Source organism: Phocoena phocoena, chromosome 20, assembly GCF_963924675.1.
Source record: "Phocoena phocoena chromosome 20, mPhoPho1.1, whole genome shotgun sequence".
Taxonomy (NCBI): domain Eukaryota; kingdom Metazoa; phylum Chordata; class Mammalia; order Artiodactyla; family Phocoenidae; genus Phocoena; species Phocoena phocoena.
Window position 1 is genome coordinate 41,168,083 of NC_089238.1, and position 27,613 is coordinate 41,195,695.

The window sequence follows — 27,613 nt, forward strand, 5'->3', positions numbered from 1 at the left end:
GCTCGAACCTGTGTCCCCTGCATTAGCAGGCAGATTCTTAACCACTGCGCCACCAGGGAAGCCCTAATCCTTTTTATTTCTGTAGAATTGGTAGTGTCGTTTCTAATTTTAGTAATTCAGGTATTTTCTCCTTTTTTCTTAGTCTGTTGAGCTAAAAGTTTGTCAATTTTGATCTTTTTAAAGAACGAACTTTTGGTTTCATTGATTTTTCTGTATTTTTCTGTTTCCTGTTTCATTTACCTCTGCTCTAATGTTTATTACTTTCTTCTGCTGGCTTTAGGTTTAGTTTGTTCTTTTTCTACTTCCTTAAGTTGTAAAGTTTTGTTCACAACTAGAAATCAGATTCTCCCCCTTCCACAGGGCTTGCTCTTTTTTGTTTTTGTCTTTTTTATTGTCGTAAGCTGGTTTTTTTGTTGGTTTTTTTTTTTTTTTTTTTTTTTGCCAGGGATCAGCCTGAGGTATAAACTTAAGGTCTTCTCTGGTCTTTTTTGAGCCTTTCCCTGGCCATGGGTGATTATTTTCTAATTTTCCCCAGATATTCAGTTGTTTTTTAAATATCCTAGTCTTTAATGTGTGGCTTTTAGAAGGGGAAAAAGAAAACTGAGGTGTGGGTGTCACTACTATAAATCCCCTGGGGGACTTGCCTTGTGGCGCAGTGGTTAAGAATCCGCCTGCCAGTGCAGGGGACACGGGTTCAATCCCTGGTCTGGGGTGATCCCACATGCTGCGGAGCAACTAAGCCCATGTGCCACAACTCCTGAAGCCCATGTGCCTAGAGCCCATGCTCCACAACAAGAGAAGCCACTGCAATGAGAAACCCACGCACCACAACAAAGAGTAGCCCCTGCTCACCACAACCAGAGAAATCCCGTGTGCAGCAAAGAGGACCAAACGCAGCCAAAAAAAAATTTTTAAAAACTGAACCATACAGGCATTGTCTACTTCTTCCTTGTATTTTCTGTAATCTGATGAATTTATAGATGGAGAGTACAAAGTAGAAACTGAATGTCCTTTTATTATCAAATTGGGCTGATAGATGAAAAATATATATAATCTTATTTCTTTTTATACTTCATGGTTAGGGACTGTAGAATTATAGAGCACTGTTAAGAAACTTCTTCCAACTTCCTAGGGGGTTTTTTGGGTTTTACATACTCCACAATGTTTTTGTGTGGTGGGGGTAAAAAATTTCTGTAGTGCCTTAAGAATATACAAGCACAATAGAGAAATAGATGCAGTTTAAATTATTTTTAATTTTTATTTTTTTTAACATCTTTATTGGAGTATAATTGCTTTACAATGGTGTGTTTCTGCTGTATAACAAAGTGAATCAGCTATACATATACATATATCCCCATATCCCCTCCCTCTTGCATCTCCCTCCCACACTCCCTATCCCACCCATCTAGGTGGTCACAAAGCACCGAGCTGATCTCCCTGTGCTATGCAGCTGCTTCCCACTAGCTATCTGTTTTACATTTGGTAGTGTGTATATATATCCATGCCACTCTCTCACTTCGTCCCAGCTTACCCTTCCCCCTCCCCGTGTCCTCAAGTCCAAGTCCATTCTCTATGTCTGTGGCTTTATACCTGTCCTGCCCCTAGGTTCTTCAGAACCTTTTTTTTTTTTAGATTCCATATATATATGTTAGCATACGGTATTTGTTTTTCTCTTTCTGACTTACTTCACTCTGTATGACAGACTCTAGGTCCATCCACCTCACTACAAATAACTCAGTTTCGTTTCTTTTTATGGCTGAGTAATATTCCATTGTATATATGTGCCACATCTTCTTTATCCATTCATCTGTCGATGGTCACTTAGGTTGCTTCCATGTCCTGGCTATTGTAAATAGAATGATGCAGTTTAATTTAAAATGAAACTAACTTGTTTACTTGTCAGGAAATTAATCTTTAATAAAGTTAACATAGTGTATAGTGAGTACTTAATCAGATTATTTTTCTTATCCAAATTAGGAAAATTGTCTGTTTAATTAAAGTCAATAACTTTTATTGGAGTTCTCTAATGAAAATACACATTTTCAGGCCTAGGATTCAAAGAGACTTGCAGGTCTTAACTTTCTGAATTTTGTTTTAGATGGTTTAACATAGTATAGAGTCTCCATATCTTTTAGAATAATGTTTAGGTTATAGAACAAATAATTTTAAAAGAATTTAGTTTAATGTTGACATTTATCCAAAAAATGCTAGACACCAATATGCTCTTAAATTGCCTAATTTAGTGACATTTTGCATATTTGTTCTGTTGCTAATTGCAAAATTTGATTTTTTTTGTAGTTCTTTGTAGTTTACAAAATGTTTTCTCAGAGTTTATATTTAATATTTGCTAAAGTTTTTTGAAAAGGGCAAGGCAGGTACATTGTACAGATGATTTAATATTACACTTAATGTAATTGGTAGAGATCTTAAACCCAGGTCTTTTGACTCTGCTGTTCCACTTTCATTGTACCATGTTGCCTCTTATAGTTATCTTATAATTTCATGTGCTTTTCATTTTATAAAGTACTTTCACATTATCTCTTTTAATTCTCTGAATAAGCCTTTTTAGAAATCCTGGTGTTTGATTTAAAGACAAGTGCTGTTTCTACAACGTTTGGAGCTCCTGATAAAAATCTTGGACCTTGTTTACCATCATTTTAGTTTAAGCTCTTTTAGATTAATTGTGGTAGGCTAACTACTATGACTAATAATCTCTAGTTCTTATTGGTTTGTGACAGAAAAGTTTATTTTCTTTTGTATTGTCACTTTTGAATACAAGGTCTATTTTTTGATACAATCATGTTCAGCACACAGCCTCCATGGTCCCTGGGAAAAGGGAAGAAAGTATAGGAAAGGCACATAAGATACATGAACCTGGAAATTACTACCAATTATTACTACTCACTGTCCAGTAGTAATCACTTGCAAATGAGTGGCCCTACTCATTTGCAAGAGGACTAGGAAAGGTATACACTATACAGTTCTATACGTAAATCTTTGGTGGTCAGCTTGTCTTCTCGTCCACATTTGCTATACGGTGTTGGTCTTTAAGTACATTCAGGAGTCAATAGTAGTAGCTCAATGACTGGTATGGGCTCTGCAGTCATACTGCTTGGGTTTGAATCCTGAGCTGTACTGTATCTTTGGCCAAGCAGTTTAACTTTTTTAGACCTTTTATTGAATCATTCATTGCTTAGTTTATTCATTCACCTATCCTTTCACTCATTCAATAAATATTTTTTGATTGCTCACTACATTATAGGCAATATTGTAGATGCTGGGGATCCAGAGATAAATAAGACAGAAAAGGTCCCTGCCCTTATGGGTCTTTCTTGCATTATACTGAGCAGAGACAATAAGCAAATAAACAAAATAATACTAGAATGTATTAAGAGCTATATTGGAAATTAGAATACGATGTGATAGAAGTTAATTATGGAGGGAACTACCTCCAATTCCTTTTTTGTAGAATGAGAATAATATCACCTACCTAAGAGCTGATGTGGGGATGAAATGAAACATTGCATGTAAAGAACATAGTAAATGTTCAGTAAATATTATTTGCTATTATTACTTAGGCTTCTTTTAGCAGCTTGATCAATGTTCTGTGAACCCTGATGGAGAAAATGCAGCAGAATAAGATATCTACATTGGCATCTTAGAATTCATCTGGGTTGATTGCTGTCATTTTAAAGAGCTGTGTTAGCATTCCATTGGCCAGTGTTGTATCAAAATGAAAAGAGAAAGAGCACTTAAGCACAAGTTCTAGAAATCTTTCTGATACTCCCCAAAGGAGGATTTCAGATGTTCTCAATATAATTATATGGTGAGAGCCAAGAAGTTTCTGAAGTATATATTTCTTGAAATTTTAAAAACTCAAACTACGAAGCTGTTGAAAAATACCACCTACTTTCTAGCCAACTAATAAACTAACTTTTACTTTTATTCAAAGTAAATAATCTTATTCATTAATATGGTCTGCAAATATGTAATACACTCAGGGTAGTTTGTTACTGTAGCTGGGGATTCAAGAGGGGGAGTGGAATCAGACATGTTTCCTACTCTCATGAAATTTCTAGTTCAGTGAAGTTTGCAAACAAGATAATAACAAAAGTATGGTAAAGCCTTAATGGGGGAAATTCAGATCTCTCTGACAGCAAATAGGGACCTAAAACCCAGATGAAGGGGTTGAATCAGGCACTGCTTATTTGAGTGAAGTTCCTAGCTAATTAATAAACATTAGCCAGGGAAAAGCTAAATACTAAGGAAGTGAAAGTATTAAGCAGAGGAAAGGGTTTAGAGCTACACTGTCCAATTCAGCAGCCACTAACCACATTTAAATTTAAAGCAACTAAAATTTAAAATTCAGTTCTTCACTTGCATTAACAACACTTCAAGGCTTGGTAGCCAATGTGGGTAATGGTTACATTGCCTTTTTTTTTTTTTGCGGTACGTGGGCCTCTCACTGTTGTGGCCTCTCCCGTTGCGGAGCACAGGCTCCGGACGCGCAGGCTCAGAAGCCACGGCTCACGGGCCCAGCCACTCCGCAGCATGTGGGATCTTCCCGGACCGGGGCACGAACCCGTGTCTCCTGCATCGGCAGGCAGACTCTCAACCACTATGCCACCAGGGAAGCCCTACATTGCCTTTTGAACAAATGATGCTGTAGCAATTGGACATCCATAGACAAGAAAATAAACTTTAACCTAAACTTCACACCTTACACAACAATTGATATGACATGGATCATGGGTTTTTTTTTACAATTCAGATATAGAATATTTTCATCATTGCAGAGAGTTCTGTTGAGCAGTGTTGATTTAGAAGGCTCTGAGACCAAAGGAAATACGGCATGTTAATGAATTACAAGAAATATGCAACAGTAGAATTTGATTTCATTTGTCCAAAAAGTATTAGTATTTTAGGAATTATCAGAAACATTTTATTCTCATTTTTCAAAATGTGAAAATCATTTGAAATTACATCCATTTTTAATTTAGCATAGGTAATGGCAACTGTATTTAAATAAAAAATATACTGCTTATAGACCAAGATGAATATTCTTTAAGAACTTTTACATTGTCTTTTTTTTTTTTTTTTTTGCGGTTCGCGGGCCTCTCACTGTTGTGGCCTGTCCCGTTGCGAAGCACAGGCTCCGGACGCGCAGGCTCAGCGGCCATGGCTCAAGGGCCTAGCCGCTCCACAGCATGTGGGATCTTCCTGGACCGGGGTACGAACCTGTGTCCCCTGCATCGGCAGGCGGGCTCTCAACCACTGCGCCACCAGGGAAGCCCTACATTGTCTTTTTAACGAATGGTGCTGTAGCAGTTGGACATCTTTAAGCAAATAAAACCACCTTAACCTAAACCTCACATCTTATACAAAAATTAATTCAAAATGGATTGTGAAATTAAATGTGAATTGTAAAACCATAAAACTTTTAGAAGAAAGCATAGGAGAAAATCTTCAGGACCTCAAGCTATGAGAAAAGTTCTCGGGCATGATACCAAAAGCATGATACTAGAAGAAAAAATAGATAAATTGGACTTCATCAAAATTAAAAACTTTAGCTCTGTGAAAGATCCTATTAAGAGGATGGAGGACTTCCCTGGTGGTCCAGTCGTTGGGACTCCGCACTCCCAATGCAGGGGGTACTGGTTCAATCCCTGCTTGAGGAACTAAGATTCCACATGCTGCACAGCATAGCAAAAAAAATATAAAAGGATGGCAAAGACAGGCTATAGACAGGGAGAAAACATTTGCAAACCACATATCCGACAAAGATCTTGTATCTAGAATAGGTAAAGAACTTTGAAAACTCAGCAGTAAAAAAGCAATTCAGGGGGCTTCCCTGGTGGCGCAGTGGTTGGGAGTCTGCCTGCCAGTGCAGGGGACACGGGTTTGAGCCCTGGTCCGGGAAGATCCCACATGCCGCAGAGCAACTGGGCCCGTGACCCACAACTACTGAGCCTGTGCTCTAGAGCAACAAGAGAAGCCACCACAATGAGAAGCCTACGCACGGCAACGAAGAGTAGCCCCCTCTCTCCGCAACTAGAGAAAGCCCGTGCACAGCAACAAAGACCCAGTGCAGCCAAAAATAAATAAATAAATAAAATAAAATTTTAAAAACAATTCAGTTATAAATGGGCACAAGACATGAACAGACATTTTGCCAAGGAGGAGATAAGATGGCAAATAAGCATGTGAAAAGATTTTCCACATTATTAGCCATTAGAAAAATGCAAATTAAAACCGCAATGAGATATCACTATATGCCTTATAGAACAGTTAAATAAAAAAATAGTGATAGGGCTTCCCTGGTAGCGCAGTGGTTGAGAGTCCGCCTGCTGATGCAGGGGACATGGGTTCGTGCCCTGGTCCAGGAAGATCCCACATGCCGCGGAGCGGCTGGGCCCGTGAGCCGTGGCCACTGAGCCTGTGTGTCGGAGCCTGTGCTCCGCAATGGGAGCGGCCACAACAGTGAGAGGCCCATGTACAGGAAAAAAAAAATAGTGATAATACTAAATGCTGCAAGGATGCCAAGAAACTTTATCCCACCTAAACTGCTGTTACGAATGTAAAATGGTACAACCACTCCGCAAGATAGTTTGTCAGGTTCTTAAAAAACTAAACTTGCATTTACCACATGACCCAGGAATCACATTTGGCATTTATCACAGAAAAATAAAAACTTGTTCACACAATAACCTTTAAGGTTCATAGTAGTGTCATTTTTCTTAGTCAAAAATTAGAAACAAACCAAATGGAAGAAGAGTTAAACAAACTGGTATATCCATACAATGCACTAGCTACCATTCAGCAATAAAAAGGAACAAACTGTTGATACACACAAGTTGGAAGGTTCTCCATGGAACTATGCTGAGTGGAAAAAAAGGCAATCTCAAATGGTTACATACTGTGATTCCATTTATATATATAACATTCTCAAAATGGCAGAGCTACAGAGATGACACTAGATTAGCGGTTGCCAGGGAACAGGAACTGGTTGAAGACTGTGAATGTAAATGGGTAGCACAAGAGAGTTCCTTTGTGGTAATGGAAGAGTTCTGGATCATGACTGTTATGGTGGTTACTTGAATCTACATATGGGATAAAATTACATACATACTTTATTATACAGTGATAAGTTTTATGAAGGAATAAATATTTTGAGTCTTATCCCAAAAGTTACTGAAAGTTAAAATGGAGATTGTAGTATTTTTTTCCATAACTAGACTTTGTATTTCATTATACGCCAAGATTCATTTCCAGGTGATGATTTTTTGTATGATGTTGTTATATGTATATTTTCAGTTTGAAGCAATTTATGGAAATTTAATTTTGTTTTTTTATTATCTCTACATTGTGTTGTCATGTGTCTAATATATTCAGATCCGCTCCCTCCAAGTAATGTAGCAGGACTGATAATAGAACTCCTCTTATTGAAGCTGCTTTAATCTGTCATATACCTTCAGGCTTTAACCCTCCAGCTTTAGTTAAATTAAGCAGGCACAGACCTTTGCTATGGAAACGTACAGAAACATAACAAACAACTTAGCTTACTTTGTTCTACAAAGCAGAAGGTGACCTGAAGAGAAGTATCCTGATACTAGATGAAAGATTTTAGAGAATAGTGTTAACAGTAGCAATAATTTGTTGCCTATAACATTGGCAGCAAATGGGATGGGATGTTCTTTTAAAGTCCTTGAGTTGCAAAGGAGAAGCCCTATTTTTCTTATGCTGTAGTATATATGCTTGGAGCAGATGTTGGCTGAAATACGTGTTATGAAATATATTCCCTTTGAAATCTTATCTGCCTGATTACCTTCCCCCATCACTGGCTTATTTTACTATCAAAGTATAAAGGACAGGTGGCTTATGTCTTTGCCAAGCTGGTATTAATATGAGTCATCTAATATGACTGGGATACTTTGGAATATAGTACTTACTGGTATGTTACGTGATATTTGGGTAACTTAATAGATAGCAATAAAATTTTTAGTTTGTATTTTCTATTTTAGATTTTACTACTTCATTTTAAACAGCTACTTTAGTGGTTATAATTCTTATTTAAATAATTCTGTTGACTAACCTCATGTTATTTTGTTCCACCAAATTGTACTCTCTCATTCCAAAATTCATTCATTCAGCAATGATTAAATGCCCATAATGTGATAGGTACTATACTAGGCTCTGGAGATAACAAGAATGACACTGTCCCCCTCACAGTACTTTGAGGCAAGTGGTAAAGTTGTTGGTACTTCTTCCTCCACTACAAGAACAGTTGGTTCCATAGAATAATTTGTTCAATGTAGGATTAAACATGAAAGAGCAACAATAAGTATAGCAGAAAGGATGATTAGCCATGAGTTCGGAGTAGTTCCTTAATCTTTCTTAGCTTCAGATTCTTCATCTGTGAACTGGAAAAAATGTCATGTACTCCGCAAGAGTTTTAGAATTACATAAACTAATTTAGTTAAAGTATATCCCCACTCTCTACTGTTACTTTTTCACCTCTGTGTCCAAATTTGGATGACTCTCATTCTACATTATCACTTACCCCATCTGCCTCCATACAAACCAAAAGGGAAAAGTGACTGAACCATATTTGTGTGCATATGCATACATACGCCCACGCTGTTACTATTTCTTCTTTAGTTATTGATTTATTTAGGCTTTATTTTTTTTTTTACTGTAATCATGTTGGCATTTTATTTTTTATGGAATATTTTCCATTCAATTCAAGCTTTAACATTTATTAACTTGTTTATACCAAAATATGTAAAAAGAAATCACAACTAAAATTTTGATAGATTTCTTAAATACACAAATATTTAAATATTTACAGAAAACTGCAATTTCCAGTTAAATATACTAGGTTAAACACATGTGTTTACCTTCATTAGACATTAAACAGTTACAACTTAAGCTTGTTGGTTGGAGAGAAAGAACCAATAATTAAGAAGCACAAATCATGTTATACTAAAGAACCTTGGAAAGGCTCAGGAGGTTGAGGCACTGGTGTCTCTGAAAGTGGGATGTGAGGTGAGACCTAAAACAAATATTGTTGAAGGTCTACAGAAGAAGCAGTTAAACTTCCCAGATTTTTCTCCCTTATGTGGTATAATGAAGTGATAACCACTGGCTTACCTTGGGAGAATTCTGGAGATTTATTCTTTAGAGGGAATGAAATAGAAGTTCTAGGTTCTAGAATAACTGAAAGCAGGGCTTGAGGGTCTGTACAGAAAATGGGATGGTGATGAAAGGAGAGGTATAATGAAAGTCTTGGTACTGAATAGGGAGAGCTTTGACTCCTCTTAACTCCCAAAATGCTTGCAGTAGGTTTATGTTCCCTAGACAGGAGACTGGAGGATTTACTTTTAGGCAAACTGGTCCAAGATAAAATACCAGTGTGCCTCTTGACTTGCAAATCTTCTAAGGCTAGTGGTTCTCAACCCTATCAGACCCAACCCCACTCTTTTAAAATTTTAAACAAATATTTTATAATACTTTATTTACCTGAAATGGAAATTCAAGGACAATATAATCAGCCTACACATATAATTTTAGAAATACCAATATAATGCTTTTATTATTAAGAGGAAATAAATTTAGAAAACGGTTATAAACAAATTATAACAAAAAGTTATATTTCAAAATGAAAAGGCTTGGTAATGACTATAGAGAAAACAATGAAATAATTAGATACTTGTACCTACAGCATCACTATATCACACTTGCACATAGGCAAGTGTGTTGATCAGCAACCTAAATTCCACCAGTGAGTGGCATTACTAGCAATGACATGATTTTCTGAAATGATCAACTCTTGCTAAAGTTTACCTCGGGAATTCCCTGGTGGTCCAGTGGTTAAGACTCTGTGCTTGCAATGCAGGAGGTGCGGGTTCGATCCCTGGTCGGGGAGCTAAGATTCCACGTGCCGCGCAGCGCAGCCAAAATAAATAAATAAATAAAGTTTACCTCAGTTTACATGGCAGTTGCATTCATGAAAAATTCATGTGTGTTAAAACTGCGATTTGGGTGGTATTTATATATACTAAGGAGTTGGGTTCCAAGTTCGTAAACGTTTCTGTATACACGAATATATATGATGGGACATTCTGAAGTTCTGTGCAACATAGGCTAGTTCCTCTCTTTGAAGAACAATGATTATCTCGTGCATTGATAGGAGTTTGAATTTCTGGCCCCTTTCCATTAAATACCTATATGCACCTCACTCATCATGTTGCCATACTCATTCATTTATAAATTGACTGAGCCTGTTTTGGGGCAACAATGGCAGAGTAGTTAAGATAGAGAGTATACTGGCACTCTCATCATTTTACGCTGCTGCTCAGGGAGCTACAAATCACAGTGATGCAGTTAAAAGTCAGTAGTGTTTAAAGTGCTATGAGTACTGAAACTTTTACAGTGCATACTCATCATGTCATCATGATGTCATCATTCTACTCATCATGTCAAAACAAACAGAAAGAGGATTTCAGTCATCCTTTTAAAGCACAGTAGACTGTATTTTGTTATTGTGCAATAACGCTATGGCTGGGCTAAAAGAATATGTATTATATGGCCTCACGTTTCCATCTAGATGTCTCACTGTTACCTTGAATACCACATGACTAACATTGAAAACATTACCTTATCTTCTTCCAAACCTGTTCTAAATCAGTGACTTCTTCATTTCTTTATTTGCTAGTGATACCATCATTCTCTTGAGTACTGAAGCTCAGAACTTCTAATTTCTTTGTTCCCTTCTCTTTATTATTCTATACGTAGCCAGTTACAAAAAATCTCTTTAGGATCTCGTGAGAAAGACTTATTGCATTAATCCTCCTTCATTTCTGTTTTCTATTTATGTTCTCACTTCTACCCTTGTTTAAACTTTGAGTACACATGATTTTAGTGCTTCAGCCTCTTAGCTGGTTTCCATGATTTCGTCTTTTCTCTCCTTCACAGAACCGTAATTGCTTTTTATCATGTGCTTCCCTATATCCTATATTATTATTATTAATAAATTTCTGCCTTTTAAGGTCTTCATTAATTCCTTAAAATTTAATACATGCCACTTTGTTCTTTTTTTTAGTGTCACCTATATAATACTACTGGCTGAAGCAGTGACATTTGATATAGATATTTCCATAATGGATCCTCAATAAAAAGAGGGAGGGGTGGAGTGGTGAACAAGACAAAGTTTCTGTATTTTGGGAACTTATGTGGTAATAAGGAAAACAGATATAAACAAATGTATAAAATACTTTTAAAATTAATTAATTAGTTTATTTATTTATTTTTGGCTCCATTGGGTCTTCATTGCTGCCTACAGGCTTTCTCTAGTTGTGGAGAACAGGGGCTACTGTTCGTTGCAGCACGCGGGCTTCTCATTGCGGTGGCTTCTCTTGTTGTGGAGCACGGGCTCTAGGCATGCGGGCTTCAGTAGTTGTGGCATGCAGGCTCAGTACTTGTGGCTCGTGGGCTCTAGAACTCAGGCTGAGTAGTTGTGGCGCACGGGCTTAGTTGCTCCACGGCATGTGGGATCTTCCCGGACCAGGGCTCAAACCCGTGTCCCATGCATTGGCAGGCGGATTCTTAACCACTGTGCCACCAGGGAAGTCCCTAAAATACTTTTGATAGTGATAAATACTATGAAAAATAATAAAACAGGATAAAGGGATAGAAATGTGATGTTTTAGATAGGGTGGTTTTCTCTGAGAAGTTGACCTTTGAGTGTAGAGCTGAAGGAGTGAGGTAATATGAAAATCAGAGGGAAGAATATTCCAGAGGGACAAAATATTAAGTGTGAAGGTCCTGAGGTTAGGAATGAGCTTGAGTGGTTCATGCAATAAGGCCAAGGTGGCCAGAGCAGACTGTGGAAGGGAGAGAGTAGGAGAAGGTAAGGCAACAAGTTAGCCAGGGCCCAGATCACACAGGACTTGTAAATCATCGTAGGGAATTTGAATTTAGTTCTGAGTATGGAAGGAAGCCATTAGAGAGTTCTGAGCAGGGGTGTAAAGTTATCTGGTTAATATTACAAGTTTGTTCTGACTCTTGGACAGAGAATAGGCTATCTGGGAGCAAGAGTAAGAACAGGGAGAGCAGTTATAAGGCTCTTGCAATGGTCCAGGCTTTATTTGCTTCTCTATAAAGGCACAGGGCTGAAAATGATCCTGGGTAAATTATTTTATCTGATAATAGGCAAAAGACTTCATGTCCTTTCCTGGGTAGAGGAGGATAATCAATAAATTATGATGTTGCTTGGTTACAAACTCCACCGTAAAGCCAGGGATGAGCAAGCAGGAGGGAGTAAAGCAGTCACCTGAAGGACAACATAATCAAATAAAACTCCTACATATTTGAAACTCTGACTAGATTCCATACTTAGAATCTGGATGCAAACTAATAGCTAACATTTGTTAGGTACATGCCAGACACTGTACTAGGCACTCTATATTTGCTATCATGTGTCAGGATACTTTACAAAACCATAGTGCAGAAACAGAAGAGAATTTCTTTTAAGGTTATTAGGTAGCTCATAAAATCTCAGGTTTGGAAGCTATGTGGCCTGGAACAGTGTACAGCCACCCTACCCAGTTTTGCTCTAGTGAAAACATCACTGACACTGTGACTCACAACCCCAGCTTGTAGGGACAGTGCTTAGGACTGGGTGGGCATCAGAAACTCCACCACTACTGTCTTGAAGAGCTTGGCACTCCACTGTGCTTACCAAAAAATTGACTTTAGGCAGTCTATGTTATCATACTGCACCCTTGCTGGTTCAATGGAATAAAACAGCCATAAAGCACATCTTCCTCCCAGAGGCATTTGGGGCCAAAAGGTGGGCTAAATATGTGAAGAGATGAAGGAATTTCAATAGAGACATGGAAAAAAATTTGTTTTAATCAAAAGGATAATGATAAGGACAAAGATACAAGAAGAGAAAACTACAGACTAATACCCATAAAGAATATAAGCACAAAAATCCTCAACAAAAAACTAGCAAACCAAATCCAACAGCACATTAAAAGGATTATACAGCATGACCAAGTGGGATTTACCTCAGAAATGCAGATGATTCAACATATGAAAATCAGTTGTTGTAATATGCCATACTAATAGAATGAAGGCATAAAAACCACATGATCATCTCAATTGACACAGAAAAGGCATTTGACAAAATTTAACAGCATATCATTTAAAAAAAAAAACAGCAAACTAAGAAAAGTGGGAAAGTCCTTAACATGATCAAGGTCATTTATTAAAAGCCCACAGCTAATAACATCATACTTAATGGTAAAAGACTGAAAGCTTTTCCCCTAAGATCAGGAGCAAGACAAGGATGCTTGCTTTCGCCACTGCTATTCAACATTTGTGCTGGAAGTTCTAGCCAGAGCTGTTAGGCAATAAAAAGAAATAAAAGACATCCAAATTGGAAAGGAAGAGGTAAAGTTATCTCTATTAACAGATGACATGCTCACATACTTTAAAAATCCCAGATAATCCCCAAGAAAGCTGCTAGAGCTAATAAATGAGTTGACGAAGTTTCAGGGTAGGAGATCAACACATACTTACCGATTGTGTTTCTGTGTATCAGTGATCAACAACCCTAAGAGGACATTAAGAAAGCAGTTTTCATTTACAATAGCATCTAAAAGTATTAAATACTTAGGAATTAATTTAACCAAGGAGGTATAAGGACTTGTATGCTGAAAACTGTAAAATATTTCTGAAAGAAATAAAACTAAATGGAAATATATAAAGTGAAAATAAAATCCAAATATACATGAAACAAAAATAAATAGAAAGACATTCCATGTTCATGGAGAGGAGACTTAATTAACATTGTTAAGATATCAATACTGCCCAAAGCAGTCTACAGATTTAATGCAATACTTACCCAAATTCCAACAACCCTTTTTGCAGAATGGAAAAGCATATCCTCAAATTCATAATGGGGACTTCCCTGGTGGCGCAGTGGTTAAGAATCTGCCTACCAATGCAGGGAGCAGGGTTTGAGCCCTGGTCCAGGAAGATCCCACGTGCTGCAGAGCAACTAATCCCATGTGCCACAACTACTGAGCCCGTGTGCCACAACTACTGAAACCTGCACGCCTAGAGCCCATGCTCTGCAACAAGAGAAGCCACTGCAATGAGAAGCCTGCACATCACAACAAAGAGTAGCCACTGCTCGCCACAACTAGAGAAAGCCCGCGCACAGCAACAGAGACCCAACGCAGCCACGAGTAAATAAATAAATAAATAACTTTATTTTAAAAAATATTCATATGGAATTGCAAGGGGCTTCAAATAGCTGAAACAATCCTGAAAAAGAAGAGTAAAGTTGGAGGACCCCCTTTCCCTGACTTGTAACATACTACAAAGCTACAGTATTTTAAACAGTATGATACTGGCATAAAGACAGACCAGTGAAATAGAATAGAAAGCCCAGAAATAAGCCCTAACATATATGATCAATTCATTTTTGATAGGGTTCCAAAACCATTCAGTAGGAGAAATGACAGTCTTTTCAACAAATGGTGTTGGGAAAATTAGATATCCCCATGCAAAATAATGTAGTTGGATCCTTACCTTATATTATATACAAAAATTAACTAAATATGGATCAAAGACCTAAAACTATAAAATTCTTAGAAGAAAACATGAGAAAACTCTTCTCAACATTGGATTTGGTAATGGTTTCTTAAGTATGACACCTAAAGCACAGGCAACAAAACAAACAAAATAAATTAGATTCCATCAAAATTTTAAAACTTCTGTGCATCAAAGGACACAACCAAGAAAGTGAAAAGGCAGCCTGCAGAATGGGAGATAATATTTGCAAATCACATAACTGCAAGGGATTAATATTCAGAATATATAAAGAACTTGTACAACTCAGCATCAAAACTAATGTAAATGCACACCCATATGTACTCCCAAAGAATGTTGAATTTTTTTCCTTAAGCAGGCACTTAACTTGGTTGGAGTCAACCTGTAAAACCTGTCTCCCTGTGGTTGGTGGTAGCTCATAATCTTATTTCAGTTATTTTAGCCTTAGGCTGCTTGGATCTGTCCTGTTCTTGAATGGTTTACAGGTCAGCCAAAGGATTGGGCGGAGTCTCTATATATATAAAATTTGGAGCTCCTCCTCTCTGGCTGTCTCTTTTCTGGGATTTGCCTCTTTCTTTCCAGAGGTTGTGACAGACTGTCTGTCCTTGGTTCTTCAAGCCCTTCAGACTGTAGATTTCTTTGGTGGTTTTAGTCTCATTGTAAGGCATGGACTGTGGCTTTCCCTCAGGTTAAAAGCCTTAAAAACAGGAAACACCTTTTGTTATTCTCTTCTTACATGTGTCAATTTGTCTCCAGTATCTGCTTACTTTGGTGTTCTCTCCATCCTTTCAAGGTGGGTCCAGTGGGTGCTACTCAGCCATCAGACTGGACATAGGAGTCTCCCTAAGTGCTTTAGGCTCTGTTTCTTTTAACTGCCTCCTTTCTTGTGGTCGCTGTTTTTACCTCCAGCACCTCCTGGTCATCACCCTTATTAATCCTGTGTAGCCATCTTAACCTCAGCAGTAGTGAAGGGTACCAAAGAAAGTCAAGTAGCCTAGCTTGTTAAGTCAGTTGAAATATTAACTTGGAAACATGCAATAGGATTTTTCAGATCCTTTCTACTAAAAGTGTCACTGATTTTAGCAGCCCGTTAGAGGACCTTCCCACATACCCTGATCTTTAGGTCTGGTCTGGGTGGTTAATGTTGCCTGGAGCACAGAATCAACATTTCTTTTGTATTCTCCACAGCACTCTACCAAGGCTTTTCAAAATTTAGGTTGATCTATATTTTAATCCAGAAAAACTCCTTCATCCCTTTGTAATATATTGCAGCATTTTATAACTCTTAAAATATTTCTGTGATTTAGAGGGCTGTTCACTTATTACTTGTTTTTATTATTATCTTTTTTGAAATAACATTTTATGTATCAGTAGTATATGATACAAATATATTAGACTTACCGTTGTAAGCTTATTGTAAAATGCATGGATAATGAATTGTATTTTTCTGTGTTTGCTCTTCCAAATTAGCTCCTGGGCTATAGTGAAAAGCCGATAAATCTACAGATGTTTATTGGAACAGCAGATGATCGATATTTACGGCCTCATGCATTTTACCAGGTGCATCGGATCACTGGGAAGACAGTTGCTACTGCAAGCCAAGAGATAATAATTGCCAGCACAAAGGTTCTGGAAATTCCACTTCTTCCTGAAAACAATATGTCAGCCAGGTATTTTGAAACATATCCCCAAATGGACTGTTCTTTCTTTTCCTAAAATAACTTTGAAGAAAAGTTTATTTATTTTTATAGTACAAAAATAAGTCATTGTTCTAAATTAACTGAATAACATTATGTAAATAATTATAGTATATTTGCTAAGGTTGGTACCACATTTCCATAAAGAAAATTCAATTCAGCAAAAGTTTATGACCATGTAGTACCAGCCAAGCATCATGCTAGGTGATAGAGACAAAAGTATATGGACTTTTTTTTTTTATATGGACTTTTTTTCAAGTAGCTCACAGTCTAATAGGGTAGACAGTAAGTAAACAATTGCAGTAAAATTATGATTGTTAAATTTCCTTGAGGAAAACTTCAATTCTACTTCCAGGTGTCCCATTTCACCCGTTTCCAAATAAAATGAGGTGGCCAAATTCTGAATGAGAATGCAGTAGAGTTTTGTTCAGGTGGATTAGTTAGGAATATATATAGTACCTGTAACAGAAACCTGAAATGCAGTGGCTTAAACAGCTAGAGGTTTAATTTTTTATTCCATAAAATAAATATACACATAGGCATCTTAGGGCTAGCACAGTGGTTCCATAAGTCATTGGGGCCCCAAGCTCCTTCTGCTTTTTCTTCTCTGTTATTATTAGCATGTGGTTTCCATCCACAAGATTGCCTCATGATCCACAATAGCTACTGGAGCTCTAGCCATCATAACTGTAATCCTGGAAGGAATAGGAAGAACGGGTAAGAGGAAGGGTAAGAGAGAACTTCCATCTGAGTCAGACCTCTTTAAAGAGCTTTTCCCAGAAACTTATCCAACAGCTTTACTACATCTCATTGATCATCCTTGTATATAAGGAAGACCTGGGTATGTTTTTACCTGAGTGCATTGCCACTGCTAACAAGATGGGGGTCTGTTACTAAGAAAAACAGAAAAAAAGAATATTTAGTAGGCAACTATTATTCTGCCACAACCAGGTATGTGAAACTTACAGTGAAGTTTGTTAGAGAAATTGGTTCAAACTATAATATAGGTCTTTCTTAAGATGGCAATGATATCTGTCCCAGGTTATTGCAAGAATAGTCCTATTAAAATCAGATTTCAGTCTCGAGTTCTTCTCTTTTAAATTTATATTTAAATAACTTTTTAGGTAAACTGAATATACCCCTGAGGACATAGTAACTTATGACATAATTGTACTATTACAAAATAAGAATTGCCTCTTATCTACTTATCTCCAGAAAAGACAAGTTAATATTGATTTAAATAAAACCTTATCTTTGCCTGCTTTGTTCAAAGGAACAGTACTCGAGAACTCAACTCCACTAAGTCATTACATGGGCTACAATAGAGTTTTTTCATGGCAGAGGTAGACAGCTAGCTAATAATCTCCACTCTTAAATTTCTGTGTTCTGTAATAATTAAAAAAAGAACTTTGGATTCTCAGCCAATCCTTTGTTCAGGTACTTGAGCAAAACACTTAAGAAAAAATGGAAAAAAAAAAAAGAAAGAAAAACATTGACTCCAGACATCCTATTTGACCAATCTTCAAATAAGGTGAGGTAGCCAGCCTCTAAATGAGGATGCAAGAAGGCTTCCTCTCTTTTACTCTAGGCTCTTACTTTTTTTTTAATTTTTGGCCTCGCCATGTGGCTTGTGGGATCTTAGTTCCCCGACCAGGGATCAAACCAGTGAAAGCACTAACCACTGGACCACCAGGGAATTCCCTAGGATCGTACTTTTTCATCTAGCATCAAAAGCAATATGAATATACTATTATTCAGCTGCAGAGGGGAATTTGAAACTCAACTTTGAACTATCTTTTTCTAAGAACTCATAAAATTGATTCTTAGGTGACAGTTTGCAGACCATGTTTCCATTGATTCCTCTGGATAGTTCAAGCAGTAGACTTGAATCAAGTAAATAGAAATCGCCAGAAGCTTATAACTTAATGGACTGTTAAAAAGATTTTATCTCTTAAGTTGGTCATTATTACACACACATACACACAGTCTTTTCAGGTTAAAGGAAAAAAGTTGGTATTTGATGACACAGTAGATATTGCTTTACCAGACAAGGAGAGACCTACAAAAGATTTATCATCTTTACTTTTTTAAAAAAATATTTATTTATTTATTTGGCTGCGCAGGGTCTTAGTTGTGGCGCGCGGGATCTTTGTTGTGGCATGTGCGGCATGCAAACTCTTCGTTGAGGCAGTGGGACTCTTGGTTGTGGCATGTGGGATCTAGTTCCCTGACCAGGGATCAAACCTGGGCCCCCTGCATTGGGAGTGTGGAGTCTTAGCCACTGGACCACAAGGGAAGTCCCTATCATCTTTACTTTTTGCCTCAGCTTCCCAAAAGTTAATGATCAAGCTCAATTATAGTAATTCATATAACCCTAGATTTGGGATATATTTATCTCCTCTTTCTTCTATTCAAAAATATTTTCTATTTCTTTCTTCTTGACCTTATTTGTATTTATGTTGTAAAATGCCTCATATCCTTTTAAAAAATAATGTATAAATCAATAAATTAAAGAAAACAGAGTACTTGAGTTTCTAAGACATTCTCTCAAGAACTTGGGAAAGCCTTACCTACAGAATAGTGTGAACAAATCAGAGCAGTAGGATCTGAACGTATCTTCCTCCTCCTTTTCACATGGAACAGAGGTGTAGTCAAGATTCATGTTCCCTTCTCCAACCAGAGCTGGCATATACTGCCTGCCTGGATCAGACCAGAAAGAACAAAGCTGTAAAAATACCATTATTACTAGTAGCAAGCAGCTTAGCCCCCTTACCCCACCCTGCTCTGCCATACACACACCTGAAGCTTCTCTGGCTATCTGTCCACTCTGAACTGTTAGATTGGGGAACAGGAATTCTATAGGAACCAAGGTTTGTGACAACAACATTGTGTGTGTCCAAGAAAGGGTTGAGTAAGGAGCAACTAGGAAGTTACCCAAATCTAAGAAACCTTTTCTAAGTACCTTAGATAACAGGGCAGCTAATGCTGAATGAGCCTGTTTTATCCAGGAACTAATTACTAGGATAAACTGTAGTGACTGAATGTAATACAGTTTCAGGTAGTGGTAGATTTAAAAATTGCAAATGATAAGACCGTTGTTCAAAATAATTTATGCACAAGTGAGTTGTAGGTATGTATTAAAAGGCTCTAGTGGGGACTTCCCTGGTGGTCCACGCTAGAAGCATATGACTCCACGCTTCCACTGCAAGGGTCATGGGTTCGATCCCTGGTCAGGGAACTAGGATCCTGCATGCCGCGTGGCATGGCCAAAAAAAAAAGAAAAAGGCTCTGTTTAAGGTGGGGAAAGATTGGTAGAAACTCTTCCTTGAGCTTTACTGGTTCTTGATAACCTAGCTTTGTAACATATATTATCCTTCAAAGTGACTTCTCTAGCCTCTGGGCAGTGAGCATTAGAGTTGGAACATTAGAGCATTAGAGTGGGTAGATAAAGTAAGAGGATGGATAATAAGGAATGCCATAAGAGAGAGTAAACTTTAACTAGAATGTTTGATTGTTCGTTACCTCTTGCTTTATTCTTCTAATATGTAAATAACAAAGATATGTTATAGGTACTGGTGTTTCCTACCATGATTGTGTGTTAAGCAGCTATACTTAGTAATAAATTTTGAAGATAATGAATGAAATTTTAGACCTTAAATGCCAAAACTTTAATCTTATATGTGCATTTCTTAGAAATGTAAGCCTGGGAATTCCCTGGTGTTCCAGTGGTTAGGACTCTGTGCTTTCACTGCCGAGGGCGTAGGTTCAATCCCTGGTCGGGGAACTAAGATCCTGCAAGCCTCGAGTGTGCCCCCCCACCAAAAAAAAAAAGAAAGAAAGAAATGAAAGCCTGATAGATTGTTTTTATTAATAAATGTATCATATAAAAGTTCAAATGTTATTAATGACTTATTTGTAGTCCTATAAGTTAATCTTTTCTGGCCTAGTTATATTTATAGAATTAGAGTCTTTTACCTTATATTTCACTCATCTAGTTCTGTAACACAAACTGCCCCCCAAATTTAGTGGCTTAAAGTAGTAACTCTTGTTTTTCATGCTTCTTTTGGTTGGTTGGACTCACCTGATCCACTCATGTGGTGTTGGCTGGGATCACTCATGCCCCTGAATTCGGCTGGGAGCTCAGCTGGGGTAGCTCAAGTAGAGGATTATATGGGCTTTTCTCTCCAGCATGCTAGTTGGACATTTTCATGGTGGCTCAGGGCTCCAAGAGAACAAAATTGGAAGTTACAGAGCTTCTTAAGTGCTAGGCTTGTAACTTACACAGCATCACTTGGCCACATTCTGTTTGTCAAGGCAAGTCATAAGGCTCACTCTCAAGGAGAGGGGACATAGTTACTCCACCTTTTAATTGGAGAAGTGGCATGTGAATACAAGAATGGGAGGAATTATTGTCAGCCCTCTTTACAGACAACATGCCACACTTAGTATTACATTTTTGTCGTACAAAAACATTTTTAATCCTAAAATTTAAATGGCAGAAAATAGCGATCATATCTTTCTTTTTTGACCTGATTTTAGATAGTGATAGTTCTTCCTGGCAGATTAACAGTAACTGTTTCGCTGAGTTGTTTAGAACCACTAATTTCTAGTAAGCAAATAAAATTTGTATATTTTTTTCCCTAGTATTGACTGTGCAGGTATTTTGAAACTCCGCAATTCAGATATAGAACTTCGAAAAGGAGAAACTGATATTGGCAGAAAGAATACTAGAGTACGACTTGTGTTTCGTGTACACATCCCACAGCCCAATGGAAAAGTCCTTTCTCTGCAGACAGCTTCTATACCTGTTGAATGCTGTAAGTGAGCCTGTGATATTTTAAAGTTTTGTTTATAATAGGTTATTTTCTGTTTTGTTTATAATGTAATGTTTGGATAACAGTAAACTGAGGGGGCTTCCCTGGCGGCACAGTGGTTAAGAATCCACCTGCCAATGCAGGGGACACGGGTTCGAGCCCTGGTCCGGGAAGATCCCACATGCTGCGGAGCAACTAAGCCCGCTTCCCACTACTACTGAGCCTGCGCTCTACAGCCTGCGAGCCACAACTACTGAGCCTGTGTGCCACAACTACTGAAGCCACACACCTAGAGCCCGTGCTCCGCAATGAGAAGTCACCGCAATGAGAAGCCCGTGCACCCCAATGAAGAGTGGCCCCCGCTCGCCACAACTAGAGAAAGCCCGTGCACGACAAAGACCCAATGCAGCCAAAACTAAATGATAATAAAATATTTTTTAAAAAATGTTTCCAAAAAAAAGTAAACTGAGGGCTTCCCTGGTGGTGCAGTGGTTAAGAATCCGCCTGCCAATGCAAGGGACACAGGTTCGAGCCCTGGTCCGGGAAGATCCCACATGCCGTGGAGCAACTAAGCCCGTGTGCCACAACTACTGAAGCTGCGCATCTAGAGCCCGTGCTCCGCAACAAGAGAAGCCACTGCAACCAAGAGTAGCCCCTGCTCGCTGCAACTGGAGAAAGCCTGCATGCAGCAACAAAGACACAACGCAGCCAAAAATGAAATTAAATAAAATTTTTTAAAAAGTAAACTGAAGCCCAGGGTCTGGATAGCTGGTGTGATTTTCTTATATGGAAATAAGCTACGTGTTTAGGTGGAGGAGTACTGATCTTGGAGTTAGAAAGTGGCTTCTCATTATAATTTGACCCTAGGTAGCCTGTGTGGCTATAGACATTCTCTTGACCATAGTTTTCTTACTCATAAATGAGGAAGGTGGGCTTGATGACACCTGAGGACCAAATTATGAAGCTATGATTCTGACATTAAGTGTCATTGATACTTGGTCATCTTTGTTTCATTAAAATGTTGGAAGATGCCTGTCTCTGCAAGCTGACACTTCAGCTGAATAGGGACTTACAGGATTTTGGTTTTTGTTTTTTTTACCGTAAATTTATGTACAACACCAGGTTGAGAAAGTGAATGCTTTTTCCCTGGTTTTTCAGAGCCAAGAAATGAGAAAAGGCCTAGAATCTGATATCTACTCAAGCCCTTGAGAACTGTGGACCTCTGGCAGGTTAGCTGATAGGACTGAAATATTGAGATTGCAATTTAGATTTTTAGAGCACAGACTTAGAAGTGTTCTAATTCCATGTCTTAATTTTGTGTAGGAGGAAACTGAGGCGCAAGTATCTCAAGTGCTCCTCCCAGGTTATTTGCTTGTTGGTGTGACAGAGCTGTGGCTAGAACACAGGTTTTCTTAGTACTCTTTTGATTATGTTATATCATTTTATTTCTGTTAACCACATGCATTCTTAATTTGGGATCATACCTACTGTATTACTTTTCTGTGCCTCCTTTTGCTGTTCACTGGAGTAATACTTTATCATTTTCCAGTCGACTGTGGGAATCACTGAGCAAATCCATGGTAATAGAATCACTGCAGAAGTAATTTTTGTATTAATTTTTAATAGATAATACAGGTACATGGTACAAAATTCAAAAAGAGTAAAAGAGTATAGAGTGAAAAGTAAATTTTCAAGTTAGCTAGTTCCCTTTCTTAGAAACAGCTATCATTGCCACAATCTTTGTTACCCTGCCAGACAAATGCCCATTTAAGCACATATTTCTCTAATTTTTAGCAACATAATTTAAGTTCATAGAGTAGTTTGAGTTTTTGAGATGAATTTACTCTAAAATTATTGTTTTCTCTTTTAGTTTATTAAATTATTGTGTGATTATTGTTGAGAGTATAGAAAATGCAAAATGGTACAAAGAGTAGCATTAAAATCTTTTTTGTAATATCACTTCTCTGAGATAAGTCACTATTAACCTTTTTTTTTTTTTCACTATTAACCTTTTTTTGGATTTTTTTTCCTTTTTTTTTTTTGGTCTGTGTGTGTGTGCACGTGTGCACGCACACACAATATTTGGTAGTTATAGTGGGCGTTTTCTCATATAGTTAAATATTCTTCAAAAATGCTTTTGGCACATGCATAATATTTTATTATGGCTATGCCACTTGGTGAACACATTTTTGCTGTTACTTTGAATGAACTTGTGATAGCTAGTTTCCACTATAAATATCTAAAACTTGAATTAGTCTTACTCCGTAGGCTAGTCAGTGCTTGTTTTTATGCCCCTTCTTTGTGAGCCATTTAGAACATAAATAAGGACATAAGTGTTTTCTGAGATCTAGATTTGTGCTTGGTACTTTCTAAGTTGTAGTTCATCCTAAATCCCAGACCCATCTCCTATGAAACATTCTCTTTGAATGGGGCTGGGATCCTAATTCATATACCTTTTGTGTCTTAGTATTAAATAGTTGGAAGAGAGGGAATTCCCTGGTGGTCCAGTGGTAAAGAATCCGCCTTGCAATGCAGGGGACGGGGGTTCAGTCCCTGGTCAGGGAACTAAGATTCCACATGCCGCAGGGCAACTAAACCTGCGTGCCACAACTACTGAGCCTGCACACCTCAACTAGAGCCCGCGTGTCACAAACTACAGAGCCCACGCGCCCTGGAGCCCACGCGCCACAACTAGAGAAGAGAAAACCGACACACCACAACTAGAGAGAAGCCCACGCATGGCAACGAAAGATCCTGCATGCCACAACTAAGACCCAACACAGCTAAAAGTAAATAAAATAAATAAATCTTAAAAAAAAGAAATAGTTGGAAGAGGCATAGTGAACTGGGACTGCATGCTTCATAAAGGCAGTCAAGTTGTTTAAATTTCTTTAAAATGTTGTTCTGGCCAAACAAAACACAGCTGACCCTCAAAGCCACCAATTTTCCACCCAAGTAGTAGGACTAAAAGTAGGTCTGTTTCCAAAATGTGAAGAAGAAAGTATGATCCACCCTTTTTGTTTGTTTTAATCCAGAGAGAAACCTAGTTATTGAGGCATTTGGCAGGAATAAACCCTTAGAGAACCTAAGCAGTCAAAAGAAGTATAATGTATAGCTTGAAACTCAAGCATTTTTTAAAAAGGAAAGAAAAGCCAGAAGTAGGATCTCCAGAAAATACAGCAACTTGAAATCAGTAGATATTAGAAAAAGGCAGCAACAAGGAAAAGTTAATAGTTTACATAATGACTTGTAGGCTTTAAGAAAAATTATGTTCCCATACCCTGGGAAGGAAGAGTATAGTGCACTAAGAAGTATTTATGTTCATTTTTCAAAATTCTGTATTGAAATGTGTACTTCATGTATACTTCAGTTATTTAGATGTCCAAAATGTAATCCTGATGCATCACTGATGATCTAGTTATTTTCTTGATGAAAGGGCTGCTTGGTGTTTGTCCTTTAGAAACTTGTCTTCTTTTAATTGTATGCAATATAATTATGCATCTTCGGATTTAATTTGCTTTTTATAATTATATTAAATTTATCAATTTTAACAGACAAGTTGTGGGGAAGAAATGTAATAAGACAAGCTAAAAAGAGAAAAGTGGATGAGGTGAATGTGTTGGAGTCAATATAAGTTGTAGGCATTAATTAATTTCTCTTTATTAGTTTCTCTATAATTGTAGTCTAAGAAAATTATTTAAAATCACATGACTCTAATAAATCTATTTTGTTTTCTAAATAGCATAGCTGTTTTAGTGGATATTGTTACCATTGCCTTGCATTTTAAAAATCCAGAGCTGCTTCTTTTATAGCTAGACTTTGTCATTTACATATGAAAGAGTGTAAACTAATATTTTGTTTCTTCTCAACTCTTAAAAAAAAAAAAAACAGCCCAGCGGTCTGCTCAAGAACTTCCTCATATTGAGAAGTACAGTATCAACAGTTGTTCTGTAAATGGAGGTCATGAAATGATTGTTACTGGATCTAATTTTCTTCCAGAATCCAAAATCATCTTTCTTGAAAAAGGACAAGGTAAATAATATAAGATCTGAGTTGACTCAGACATAGAAAACAAACTTATGGTTACCAAACGGGATAGGAGGTGGGGAGGGATAAATAGGAGTTTGGGATAAGCAGATACAAGCTACTATATATACTATATATACTGTATAAACAACACGGTCCTAATGTAGAGCACAGGGAACTATATTCAGTATCTTGTAATAAGCTACAATGGAAAAGAATCCGAAAAAGAATAAATAAATATATATACATACACACAACTGAATCATTTTGCTGTACACCCGAAACTAACATAACGTTATAAATCAACTATACTTCAATAAATAAATAAATGGATAGATAGATAAATAAGATTTGAGTTGATTGAACTCAGACTAAGGGGCAAAAGGTTAAAGTGAATTATTCAGATGTTTCACTGACATTAATCACAAAATAGTTTTCTTAAAGCTATAGGCATCATTTACACAGATTTTACTGTAAACCAAACATTTATTAAATTTTCATATGAATATTAAGTTTTCATTGAGGATGTCTCAACAGTAAAAGAGGGCTTCCCTGGTGGCACAGTGGTTGAGAGGCCGCCTGCCAATGCAGGGGACACGGGTCCGTACCCCGGTCTGGGAGGATCCCACATGCTGCAGAGCGGCTGCGCCCGTGGGCCGTGGCCGCTGGGCCTGCGCGTCAGGAGCCTGTGCTCTGCAGTGGGAGAGGCCACAACAGTGACAGGCCCACGTACCGCAAAAAAAAACCCAGAAAACAAAAACAAAAGTAAAAGAATCCCCCAATATTTCTTCAAGAGAATTGAAAATATAAGTCACACAGAAATTTGGACACAAATGCTTTTAGCAGCATTAATCATAATAGCCAAAAAATGTAAACATCTCAAATACTTATCAACTGATAAATGGATAATCAAAATGTGATATATTCATACAATGGGATATTATTTAGCGATAAAAAAGAATAAAGTACTGATTAATGCTACAACATGGATGACCCTTAAAAACATTTTGCTAGGGACTTCGCTGGTGGTCCAGTGGTTAAGACTCCACACTCCCAATTGCAGGGGACCCAGGTTTGATCCCTGGTTAGGGAACTGGATCCCGCATGCTGCAACTAAGAGCCTGCATGCCACAACTAAAAGATCCTGCGTGCCTCAACTGAATATCCCACATTGAGGCACGCTGCAACAAAGATCCCATGTGCTGCAACTAAGACCTGGTGCAGCCAAATAAATAAATCAATAAAATTTTTTAACTTATTAAAATTAATTTAAAAAATAAAAACATGAAAAATCTCAAACAACCTAACTTTACACCTCAAGGAACTAGAAGAAGTACAAATGAAGCCCAAAGTTAGTAGAAGGAAGGAAATAACAAAAATTACGGCAGAAATAAGTGAAATAGAGACTAAAAAGACGATAGAAAATATAAGTGAAACTAGGAGATGGTTCTTTGAAAAGAGAAACAAAGTTGACAGACTTCTAGCTAGACTCACCAAGAAAAAAAAGGACTCACGTCAAATCAGAAATGAAAGAGGAAATATTACAGCTGATACCACAGAAATACAAAGGGTCATAAGAGACCACTGTGAACAATCATATGCCAAAAAATTGGACAGCCTAGAAAAAAATGGATAGATTCCTAGAAACATACAACCTACCAAAGACTGAATCATGATGAAATAGAATATCTGAGCAGACCAAATACTAGTAGGGCGATTGAATCAGTAATCAAAACCTCCCAACAGACAAAATTCCAGGATCAGACAACTTCACTGTTGAATTCTACCAAACATTCAAAGAAGAACTAATACCAAGCCTTCTAAATTTTTCCAAAAAAACAGGAGAGGAGGGAACTATCCAAACTCATTTTTTGAGGCCAGCGTTACCTTGACATCAAAACCATTACAGGCCAATATACCTGATGAACATAGATGCAAAAATCTTCAACAAAATATTAGCAAGCCAAATTCAACAGTACTTTAACAGGATCATATACCATCATCAAGTGGGATTTATTCCAGAGATAGACGGATGGTTTAACATTCGCAAATCAGTCAGCGTGATACACCACATTATCATGATTAAAAAAAGCATTTGATAAAATTCATCATCCATTTATGATTAAAAAACTGTTGGAGGCTTTCCTGGTGGCGCAGTGGTTGGGAGTCCGCCTGCTGATGCAGGGGACGCGGGTTCGTGCCCCGGTCTGGGAGGATCCCACATGCCGCGGAGCGGCTGGGCCCGTGAGCCACAGCTGCTGAGCCTGCACGTTCGGAGCCAACAGGAGAGGCCACAACAGTGAGAGGCTCGCGTACCGCAAAAAAAAAAAAAAAAAAAAACTATTGGGCTTCCTTGGTGGCGCAGTCATTGAGAATCCTCCTGCCAATGCAGGGGACACGGGTTCAATCCCTGGTCCAGGAAGATCCCACATGCTGCGGAGCAACTAAGCCTTC

The 27,613-nt window shown here is 37.8% G+C and overlaps 1 protein-coding gene across 2 annotated transcripts in view; it reads left to right on the forward strand.

Annotated features, from left to right (window-relative positions):
* NFATC3 (nuclear factor of activated T cells 3) overlaps window positions 1-27,613 on the forward strand; it is a 125,746-nt gene that overhangs the window by 60,334 nt on the left and 37,799 nt on the right. For both annotated transcript variants that reach the window (XM_065898493.1, XM_065898494.1), the window contains exons 4-6: window positions 16,093-16,292; window positions 20,964-21,136; window positions 25,025-25,165. In XM_065898493.1, the coding sequence (XP_065754565.1) occupies window positions 16,093-16,292; window positions 20,964-21,136; window positions 25,025-25,165 (514 nt within the window). The remainder of the gene's footprint in view (window positions 1-16,092; window positions 16,293-20,963; window positions 21,137-25,024; window positions 25,166-27,613) is intronic.